The sequence below is a fragment of the Apteryx rowi genome, unplaced genomic scaffold (assembly GCF_003343035.1).
Source record: "Apteryx rowi isolate R43461 unplaced genomic scaffold, aptRow1 scaffold_852, whole genome shotgun sequence".
NCBI classification, from domain to species: Eukaryota; Metazoa; Chordata; class Aves; order Apterygiformes; family Apterygidae; genus Apteryx; species Apteryx rowi.
The window spans coordinates 182,600-193,869 of NW_020451152.1; the positions used below are offsets into that span (position 1 = coordinate 182,600).

At 35.6% G+C, this 11,270-nt stretch overlaps 1 protein-coding gene across 2 annotated transcripts in view; it reads left to right on the forward strand.

Annotated features, from left to right (window-relative positions):
• The window catches only part of SMC1B (structural maintenance of chromosomes 1B), a 39,043-nt gene that overhangs the window by 19,974 nt on the left and 7,799 nt on the right, over nucleotides 1–11,270 (forward strand). For both annotated transcript variants that reach the window (XM_026090180.1, XM_026090179.1), the window contains exons 15-21: nucleotides 2,413–2,519; nucleotides 4,301–4,442; nucleotides 6,123–6,268; nucleotides 7,528–7,681; nucleotides 9,100–9,198; nucleotides 10,117–10,273; nucleotides 11,042–11,196. In XM_026090180.1, the coding sequence (XP_025945965.1) occupies nucleotides 2,413–2,519; nucleotides 4,301–4,442; nucleotides 6,123–6,268; nucleotides 7,528–7,681; nucleotides 9,100–9,198; nucleotides 10,117–10,273; nucleotides 11,042–11,196 (960 nt within the window). The remainder of the gene's footprint in view (nucleotides 1–2,412; nucleotides 2,520–4,300; nucleotides 4,443–6,122; nucleotides 6,269–7,527; nucleotides 7,682–9,099; nucleotides 9,199–10,116; nucleotides 10,274–11,041; nucleotides 11,197–11,270) is intronic.

Sequence of the window (11,270 nt, forward strand, 5' to 3'; positions counted from 1 at the left end):
AATGCACAACAATTTTGAAGTGCTTTTGTCCTGAACTCCACAGATGTCATGTCTAGGTGATAACATGTTACACTGCTATATACAATAGAAAAGTAGATAAAGAGCAGCACAGTGTGAAGGCTCAAAACTTTCTCTTTTTGGGACAAAGCTAGTTCCTGTCAGTGATATATTTTGCGTGCACTGTGATTATTGTGGGAGAATGGTTGAGCTATCTCACTTTGCTGAACCGTAAATAGGTGATCACCTCTAGAATGTTATACATCCTTCAGACCTGGGAACATCTCAAGGTCTTTTTTTCTTTTGGCCATCAGGAGGGAATGATGACAGTTGGTCATGTTGCTCATGAGCTGCCTGGTGATTGTCAGCAAATTCCTCATTCCACTGTAAAAAAACAAAGACTGTTGAATGCCTCTATTCTTGTGGATTCTGATTTGTGTAAGACTGAATGAGAGCCTTGATGTATGTTGTGGTATGGCTGATTCATCTTTGCTACCCCTCACTCTGGAGGGGTAGCTAATGTAGAGCTTTGGGACCTTGTGCTATCCAAACCACCTAAATTCATTACCTGTTACGGGTACTAGACAGCTTTTGTAATTAGAGCCTGCTCCTTTCCTGTTTTTTATCATCACCAGGAAAAGTTCTGTAAAATGTTATGTGATCCAATGGGTTAGGTTCCTGGGCTGTTTTTTTCTGTAGACTGTTCTGCCAACTCATGCCTCAGTTCCCTGCTATTCTCTACTCTTCAGGTGGTCACCAGAACAGTTCATATAGATAGCTGATAAATCCAAAGTAATGGTTATCACAAGGTGACTGAAGGCACTTCAGTGAAGTGGATAGTATTAAAGCCTAATCTGATAGCAGAAAGGTGTTCTACTAGAGTTCAGACAACATCACTGGCCTCTCCAAGAAATAAATCTCATTCTCAGCTTCTGCCTGGAAGCCACCTTTATCCCTACTCTTGCCAAACTTTAACAAACCTGGTACAGACCTTGGAAGGGTGGTGCTGCAGTTTGTCTGGAAAATTCAGAGGTCTGCACCTAGATGCTTGTGTAAATGTAGATTCTTAGAGAAAGACAGATTACTTACCACTACCTGGAATGTACAGTATATAAATACGTAATTTAGTTCCTGGCCTCTTTTCCCTTCTCATCAGTCTTTCTGGAGTTTTAAGCTATGACTGGAATTCTGCATGTGAAGAGAAACCAAAACTGCTGCATGTTTTCTGTCTTACCTGCTTGTGGTACAAGCATGAGGAAGTGCAAATGTTTGTCTTCTGCAAATACTGCAGAAGTCATTAGTGTTTGGGCCATAAGAATTCCAGTTACAGTTAACTTTCCTTTTGCTTGTACTGCAAAAAAAGTTGTGGAAGCTAGTCATCAATTTTCTACGTATAGTATAACTCTATTTGATATGCTATTTCATATCTGGTTAAACAAGCCTGCATTAAAAAATATTACAAACAGTACTGATTTTTGGCCCTGTAAAGTTCTCCAAAATTTTGTTTAGTGTGTTGGGTTTTCTTTTAAATGCTGTAGGCTATTGCTGTTTCTTTGTTCAGTCTTTCCATGTACACCGTAGCTATTATTTATTTAGTTAATTTTTTTGTTAGAATTTTAGGACTTAAGTTTTTTGCTGAAACTTTTGTTAGTATATACTATATAATTAGGAAATGGAGGATTCTGTACTGTTTTTGTTTTGATTTGGTGCTGTTATAAATGGGACATCGCAATTATTATTTATGGGTCACATGAAAGGATTAAAATGAGGAACTGAGCTACACTTAAAAACCTGGCAGTGGGCGGGTTAGTCTTGTATGCTATTCAGCCTTCTTTCCCCATGTGAATGGGAGCCACAGATAAAACCAGGGAAGCTGGTTGCACTGTAATGCCTGTAATTGTCTTTGGAATGACCAGGTGCTGTCAAGAAGGGATTAGATGGGAGTTACCTTCTTTTGCAGATCATATGCCTGGAATCTGGTATTTGTACTGGAGGTGTAATTTGAAAATGTCAAGTCCTGATCCTTTCTCAGGAGTTGAATCACAGAATGGCTGAGGTTGGAAGGGGCCTTTGGAGATCATCTAGTCCAACCCCCCTGCTCAAACAGGGTCACCTAGAGCACGTTGCACAGGATTGTGTCCAGATGGCTTTTGAATATCTCCAAGGAAGGAGACTCCACAACCTTTCCGGGCAACCTGTTCCAGTGCTCAGTCACCCTCACAGTGAAGAAGTTTTTCCTCATGTTCAGATGGAACTTCCTGTGTTTCAGTTTGTGTCCATTGCCTCTTGAAGTTTGTTGTTTCTCTGAAATAACTTGAACTTCTAGCCTGTAGCATGAAATAATTGTCTAAATGTTTGATTTTGTGAATTGCAAAACAGTATAAACATTTTCGTTTGTCTTCTCTTTACTCCAAGGCTGAAGATGCTGTTTTCCAGGAATTCTGTGAAGAGATTGGTATAGAAAATATTCGTGTGTATGAACAAGAACGTGTGAAGCAACAAGAGGAGATTGATAGGAAAAGGTGGTATTTATAATTTAAAAGTAAAAAAGTGGTATGGATTGTATTAGACTGGGCACACTGGTAAATGAATAACTTTTTCACAGGAAATACCACAAAAACCTAAATGACTATAAAAGGTTATGTTAGCATTGCAAAAATTAGGTTAACAGCTAGCAGTTGCAGTACTGTTGTTTGGATTTATATACAGTCATCACATGTCCACAGTGGCATTTTGCAACAAACTTGATAGGATAAAATGTGTTATTTTTGTAGTACTATTGTAGAAAAATAAAATGGCAAAGAAGAACAGTTTTCTAAAATCTGCACTGAGGAATGGCTCTGTCGCAAATTGAGGATGACATGAATGAAGATGACTCATGGGCATGAGTCTTAAAGGAGAAGTGAATGTAAGATACAGTGATTTGGTATAGGAAGACACTGTTAAAGGAAGTGGAATCTTAGTTTTCTCACAGGTAACCTCCAACTAGTATTCTACTCAGACAGATGTCACAGGACCATGAATTTATATCTTAAAGAACAAGAACATTAAAATGAACTGTCTTGTGTAGTACAGGAGTTTTCAGGCAGATGACAGTTCATGGATTTCCTGGTATTCTTTACAGAAAATACAGTTTTTCTACATGACCAGTATGATTCCTAGCACTGAACTCCATTTTCTTTTCAGCAGTCCCTTCAGCTACAAAGCGACTCCCTGACTGTGTTTCAGAAACTTGGGCAAATGTATGTGCTGGCTAGGGCTGCAACGAAATAGTAGTACAGTGCATTCAGTTGAAGTTTAAGCACATGCTGGCAGAAGTGGTTTGATCATTTATTTATGTTGTCAAGAACTGGAGTTCGGTGAGGTAGAAAAATGAGTAATAAAAGAATGAGAGGAGTAGCATTTTGCACGTGTAGATGCTACGTTGCACATGTGGCCTGGGATTGTGGTTGTTGGCCCTAACTTGCCAACATGACATTAGTCCTGTAAGCCTGTGCTGCGGTGTCTTCTTGCCCAGGTCTAAAGAGCTTGGAGCTGGTGCGGTGCCAGCCATTTTGCGTGGACAACAGCTCAGATGCAGAACTCACTAATGGTAAATCATCCAGGAGCTCCAAGCTGAGAGGCAGAAAGCAGCAGCTGTGAGGAAACCTTTCTGTAAACAGCCCCTGAGTTTTACTTCATTCTATTCTCACAGTAAAGTGTGACGTAGCTTCTGCCATTGTACTGTTCTAAACAAATACAGCTTTCAGGTGAGAGATGGTGAGCAAAGCTGAATGTGGCTAAAAAAGCTCTAGTCTCTTGCTTGTTAATTGCCACCTCCCAGCTGAGATTCCTCACAGTTCTCAGATAAATATATATGTCAGCTGATTAGGAGGCTTACTGAGGCAGCATAGGGGTCCCAGGCATGTAATAAATATACAGCATCAGTGTAGTCTTTTACCAGCTCCTATCTGCATCACTTACAAATACATCCTATATACTGAGAAACTTGAAACTTTTGTGTTCCTTTTCTTACTGGATGTGACTATATTATGTGTTTACATGGTATTTGTTGAATTGATTATCGTTGTATTTTCTTCTAATTTCCAGTATATCTGCAAGGTGCTATGTAGTGGAATCAATGATCCAAATGTATACAAATTCTTGTATTTAAGTAAAAGATATTTTTGTTTATATAAATATATGTATATTTTATATAGTATATATATTTATATACACTAAATAGTAAAAGTGAAAATGTTTCTTTTAATACCTACTAGTACTAGCCTGTAAGTGTTGGTTTGAAATACTGTACTTTGACTAGACTGGAGTTTGAAAGCCAGAAGACACGACTAACCATTCAGCTTGAATATAGTCATGATCATCTACAAAAATTAACAAACGCAGTCAGTACGTTGAGGGAGACCATCCATAAAGATGAAGCTGAGATTGCTAGGCTGCAGAAGGTAACCAGAATACACGTGTGCACGCACACACACACACACACACACACACACATGCATATATATATACGTGTGTGTGTGTGTGTGTGTGTGTATATATATATATATATATAGTTCTAGTCTTAAATGACTGTTAAAAAATTCAGTTGCATTTTGTTGTTTTAACCTTGAAATAACCTCTACAGTCATACTAAATTTTTTTTAATGAAAAACTGTACAGAAATCAGGAAATTTGAGATTACTGTATATACAGTATTATGTTGCTTTTAGTTTATATCAAAAGGCAGCATATGACTACAGATAAAACTAATAGCATGTGGTTGAGATTTTTTTAGAAGGCTTTATGAGTAATAGTAAACAACTATAGTGCTTTTCATCTTCAAGGTGTTCACAAATATTAATAGGCTTAAAATAATTGACTATGAATGCTAATTTAGATTTTTAATTGAAGTAACACATATGCATTTCTCCTTCATAGTGTGTTTTTTCTTAAATTACTTCCATGAGATCATGTTGACTATATGTAATAAAAATATATATTCATAATTAATTTCGATTATATTAATGTTGCTTGTTAAGTAAACTGTGCTTGTGATGCACTGGAAAGTGAAGGAGAAAAGATGTGTAACAGTGCTTTGAATAAAAAAAAATAGAAGTGAAATGTAGAACTGCTCCAAAGCAGGGGAAAAAAAACACATGCATCACTTGAACTCTGCTATTGTATGTTAAAAGCATTTAAATAAACAAATATATATTTAATACATAAGAAGATATGTTTTTCTGATACTGAGCAAAAAAAATGGCCCTGATTCACTGATGCATAAAAACATGTGTCTGACTTGATGCATGTGTGTATAATTCTATTGAAATAAGACTTTGAGCAAGATCAGAAATTTTGCCCTGGAGAAGGATTATGTGATTCTAATTCTAAAGGTGCTTCATTCTGATGCTGCAACAGCAATAAGTCCTGATTAGTTTGTTATAATATTTGTTTCTAAGCACCATGTCTTTATGCACATACCAGAGTTACTACTATATTCTAACAACTAATTTCTAGCAATTTAGCAATGGTGTGGAATATATATGTGTGTGTGTGTGTGTGTGTGTGTATATATGTGTGTGTGTGTGTGTATGTATACACATGTACATAGGTATGTATATGTATGTGCATACATACCTGTATGTATATATAAATATAAAAAATATATATAAATAAATGAAATGTGTATATATATAAATGAAATATGTATGTGGGAAGACTTTTCTAGAGTATCTGTGCAGTTTATTTGTTCTTTGCAGATTACCTGTAGATTTATTTCTAAGGAACAATAATTTTTAAAGGATTTCACTTTTTAAAGGTGTTCCTAAATATGTTGTAGAAGTACAGCAGATGGGATCCTTCCTGCAGTGCTAAGGGAATAACTGAGGAAAAAGGAGTAGTCTACAGACTGTAATAGTCCTGGTATCCCTGCCTTTAGAATTTAGATGGTACAGTTACAAATCTGGAGCTGGCCATGCTATGTATACAAAACATCTGGATCTTCCTATGTGTATTTTAGATTTTGTGCTGTAACACTTTAATGTACTATAAGAGGTTAAAACTTTAATCCTCTTTTCTGTTTAACAGAGGTTTCATATTAAGCTTTTTGGTAAAAGATTAAAAATGTAAATATTTCTATGCAGGATGAGGAAAAGCTTCTAAAAAGGGTGAATGAAATTGTGGAGGAGCAGCAACATCTTAAGGATAGATTAAATGCTCATAAATCTGAGGTTATAAAAACCCAAAATGAAGTTGAAGAGTTCAGAAGGACATTGTTAACTCTTAATAGGTAATTACTAATTGTATGCATGGGAAAAATGATCAATGTAATAATTTTTAGATTTTTAATGATCACATGCTTGAATTTCTGTTGTTCTGCTTTCCTGTGAAAGGTTCATTAGAGACATAGTAACAGAATTACAATATGCATTAGTTTAAAGGTGTTCCTAGTTCAGTATGTGGTTCTCAAAAGTAAAGAGAAACAGACTATTTCATGAAAGCATCCCATAATAAGGTAGGTTACTCTGTATATAGCTAGTGTTAGCATGCATTGTAATTTCTGATCAATATCTCTTGATTCCTGATAAGTACATATTAGCTTATCTTTTTTTGGGGGGGGGGGGGCTATATTAAAATGACCAAAAGTATACATTAGGTTTGCTGATAGTTTCATATTTTCATTTGAGCTGTATAGCTTATTTCAATTCATAAGAATTCTTTTTTTCTGATTTCAGTGTTCTCATTTTCTCCAGGCCTTTCAAGTGTTGTGTATCTTAAAGCACTTCATGTTAATTTTAGGTCACTATTTTGTCATAAACTCTGCCTTTAAATCAACTGCTGTGGGGATATTTCATACTTCAGTTTTCTAGTGCTTACTGGTATGTTCCTGTGTTGCCTCTTAATCAGAAGTTTTCTTTAAAATTTAACTGTCTTTAAAAAAAAATGGTATATTGGCACAGTATGGCTAAGCAAATTTATAGAATTTTATATAAAATCATGAATTGGATACTTTATAACTCATTTTATAGTTCATTTATAGTGCATAATTTTAACAACACAAGAGACTGTTTCATCTCTGCCTTATGCAGCCACTACCAAAGAAATTTGTTGAAAAGAATCAAGTGTATTTCGATTAATGGGAAAAGATAATTGATTACAATTTAAAAAGGATCAAATCTCCATGCATAGAGGCAGACCTGAACAGAACAGAGCTTATCACTGTTGTATTTAGGAGGGTTGGATATTTGAACTTGCAACGTATTGAAATTATGTCCATGCTGCTAACGCTTACCTTGTGGTAAAGTTAAGAGCTTAGAGTAGCAGGCTGTATTTTGCATGCTAGAATAGTAAATGGTTTCCATCTCTCTCTGAGTATTTTGGGGAATGAAGAGGATGGAAGAATTTAAATACCAGTTTCCTTCATTTTTGATAGGGAGTACAGAGGAAAAAGCCCTCCTTGTGCTTTGGTAAATGTTTTTCATACTGTAGGGCTATGGATGCTGTTGGTAGTGATGATGCTATTTTAATAGTTTTCTGCCTTTTGTGTAGGGAAGCTAGCAAATTACAAAAGGAAGCTACAGCAATAGAAACATCCCTGGAAGAGAAAAGATTAAGAAGACATAATTTGCTCCTTGAATGCAAGGTGCAGGACTTGAAAATAAATCTTCTCTTTGGATCACTGGATGACATCAGCGAAGTAGAGGTACTTAAAATGTTTATGGAAGAGAGATATGAAGGAGAAATTATTCAGTCTTGGATTTAAAGATTTTTTCCTTCGAGGGCTGATTGTCATGTAAAATAATGTTAATGTCACTGTTTTGGTGTAATTAGGCCTTATCCATTCAGTCAAAGGATTTTTGTTTAGTAGACAAAAACGTTTGCAGGTGTTTCTGTCACACTTGAAATATATTTCTGCAAAATAAATAAATTTCTGGAAATCTCAAGGAAATTGGTATGGAGTGTTCCAGACAGACACATATAAGAAGACACTCAGCGATCAAGTCAGAACTGTAAATAAGGCATGTATATGGGTTGGAAGAAGATTTGGTTAATCATCCATTCATAACATAAATGCTGTCTAAAGCCATCTTTCTCCCTTTATTAGATGTAGAAATAGATATTCACAGAAATTAGAGATAGGCTAGAATAGAAATATTCCTGCTGGTAGAGGATTAGTTTTTCCTAGTTCTCCCTATTCTTCCAGCATGTCTTTAGTGAAGAGAGATACTTTCTCCACTGTTACAAAACTAAAGAGCTGTTTGATTTTGAAGGGCCTGTGATGGGGCTGCAAATTTGGAATGAATCTTGTTGAACCCATTCCTTAGGAAAATGACCTTCGTTGGAGCATGGGTGTAAATGGGTGGGTCAGAAGGAAAATAAAGGCAGTGAGGTAGGCAGTCTTTGAAGGGAAAGATGAACTGATAATCATCAGAGTATGTTGTTACCTCAGCTATATCATGGTTAATGAATACGGGAGAGATGAAACCAAGGAGGGGGCAGTAGCATTAAAAATTTCATTCCTAATTAATATCACTGAGAAGACAGTAAGATAATGGTTCTGAGAAAGAAACTTGGTAGGAAAGGGGCTGATAATGATATGCATTAGGTGTTTCATTCAAGAGTGAATAGTTGTTTGGAATCCAAGCTTACAATGGCCAGAAGATACTCTGCTTATGAAAAGGAATTGAAGCCAGTCATTTCTTTTGAGGCCAGCTGAGTGGAAGAAATGCCCTGATTTACACGTCAGAGCCTTTCCTTGAATGAATTGTCAGGAGAAAGGGAATTCTTTCCACTCGAGAAAATGGTATATTTACAATATGTTCATTGTTCTAAATGTATTAAAAATAAATTACTGCTGGTTTCATCTTAACTTCAAACTGAAATAGGCAGATGTTTTAATCTTCATATAAAAGGTGCATTTTCTGTTAGAATCACAGAGTGTTAATTAATTAGGAACTCCATTTTGGTGGGGGGGGAGGGGACAATCAATGGGAAAAGTACTGTTTCTCTGCTATCCTGTTACCACTATCTCCTTTTCTTACATCCTCTTAATGTATTGTTTTAAGAGTTAGAAGTTCACTGTTTCATATTTCTACACTGGAATGTCCTTTGTATCTGTAGCTAAGAACTGAAATAGAAGACACTCAGATTACATCAAGTATCTATGAAAGAGAAGAGGCAATTCAGATAGACTACAGCAGCCTACCAGAAGACCTGAAGGTAATTTTTTTTTATTATTAATCTAATTATTGTATTTAATAGGTAACTAATTTTAAATTAACACAGATTGAAATGTTTTATTTTTATTTATTTTATTTATTGAAATTATTTACTTATTTTTCATCCTAGCCTTTAAATAGAACTTACTTAAAAAAACAGTAATCCTAAGAGTGTGTGTGTGTGTTCTGTTTGCCATCATACATAGCACTAATATAATACATGGGATTTTTGGATAGGTCCCATATAAGTAATATAAAAATTTATCTCAGCTATAGAAATAAAATGGAGAAACAGTAAATACAATTTGATTTTTCTCTCCTATTTTATCTTCTGCCTTTAAGTTTCAACAAACAGTATGGGTTATGAAACAAAATTCTGGAAATTAGTGATTGGCTGCCAAAGGGTTTGTACCACTTCATTGTTGGAGAATGGCACTTAAAATACTGTCCTCTGTAATGGTCCAGCAGGTCATGTTTTCTCAGAAGTTTTTGTCTCTCTTTTCTTTTTAATCATCATAGGTAAAATAATTGATGAAGGTTAGGTACAGAGCAAGGTAGAAATCTGTCATCATTTGAACTTGGCTTGAAGAACTTTTCAAGAACCTGTCTTGAAAGGTTTTCTCCACAAATCGAGTAATGCAGCCAGCTAATCCTCCTTCTATGGTGTATTTTAACCCAGACTTCTAGGCTCAAGGGAACTCCCTGTCTGTTTTTAAAGGTCTTGTGGAACAATGCTTAAGACTTAGTAAATTGATTCTGAGAACTAAGAGCCCTTGGTGGAGCTTCTTGTTTTGTTGTCTTTCCAAATAAAGCTGATTGAGGAGTGGGGTACTTCCCCCAGAAGCCATGACCATTTGTTGTATATGTTGAAATATCTTGGCCTAAAAGCAAATTGTATGACTTCAGTATTTTTCTTTAGGAGCTAGAGACTGATAAGGAGATTGAGATTCATCTAAACCAGCTTCAGCAGGAAATAAAAGCTAAAGAAAATACTTTAATGAAGACAGCTGCCCCAAACCTAAGAGCAGTAGAGAAATTGCAGATTGTTCGGGACAAGTTCCAAGAATCAATAGATGGTAACACTGAATCTTTCTTACTAATCTTTTTTGTGACTGTGCGAGTTCTCACCCTAATTTAAAATCCTTCTGGGGTTGGCACTGCTATTCTTCCTCCTTTCATGTATTAAGGTATTTTTTGTGCCTAAGTCCTTTTCCTCAGTCATCTTTTAATAACATGCAAACAAGGTTATTAATAAATACTTTGCAATATTTTCTTGAAGTACAATTTCAGCTATAACATAGCTTATCTTTAGCAAAGATGCTTTCTTGATCAAATGACATCATAAAGGGTTTTTACTTATTTTCAAAAAACTACTGCTGACTTTAATTATAAAAATGTTTATTTTTTCTTAATTGAAGAAACATGTACATGTTGTCAATAACTCGGACATAAGCAATTACTGCAGAATTATTGGGTGTCCTCAAGAGCATTTTAGATGTTAACATACTACCAAAAAGAGGGAGTTCTGAAGCTATAGCAACAGATAAATGTTGCTGCTGTTTAAAGACACCCAGCTTATAGAAATGACTAGAAGGAACAATTTTTTTCATTGCGCCAGATTGATGTGGCATTGAGGAGACTGAATACATGCTAACTTCATGCTTTTGGGGCCCCCCAGTTGAAATCTAGAAGGAAACTCATTGGTATGCTGTTTGTATGTGCATTAGAGCCTTTTCCTGTAATAAATATTTTCCTTGATGCTTGTTATGGTACACAATACATATTTGTTCTGTGTATTTGCTTAGAGGCTTATTATGGAGTAATTTCAGTAATTTTTTTCATAGCTTTTGAGACCAGCAGAAAGGAGGCCAGAATATGCAAGCAAGAATTTGAACAGGTGAAAAAAAGGAGATACGAGCTTTTTAGCCAGTGTTTTGAGCATGCCTCCATAGCTATTGATCAGATCTACAAGAAACTTTGCAGAAACAGTAGTGCTCAGGTGTGTCATATTCTCAGGTACTTGGCTTAAAAAGCCTAATCCAAGCTTTGTTATCTAGGATAAGAAAAACTTAG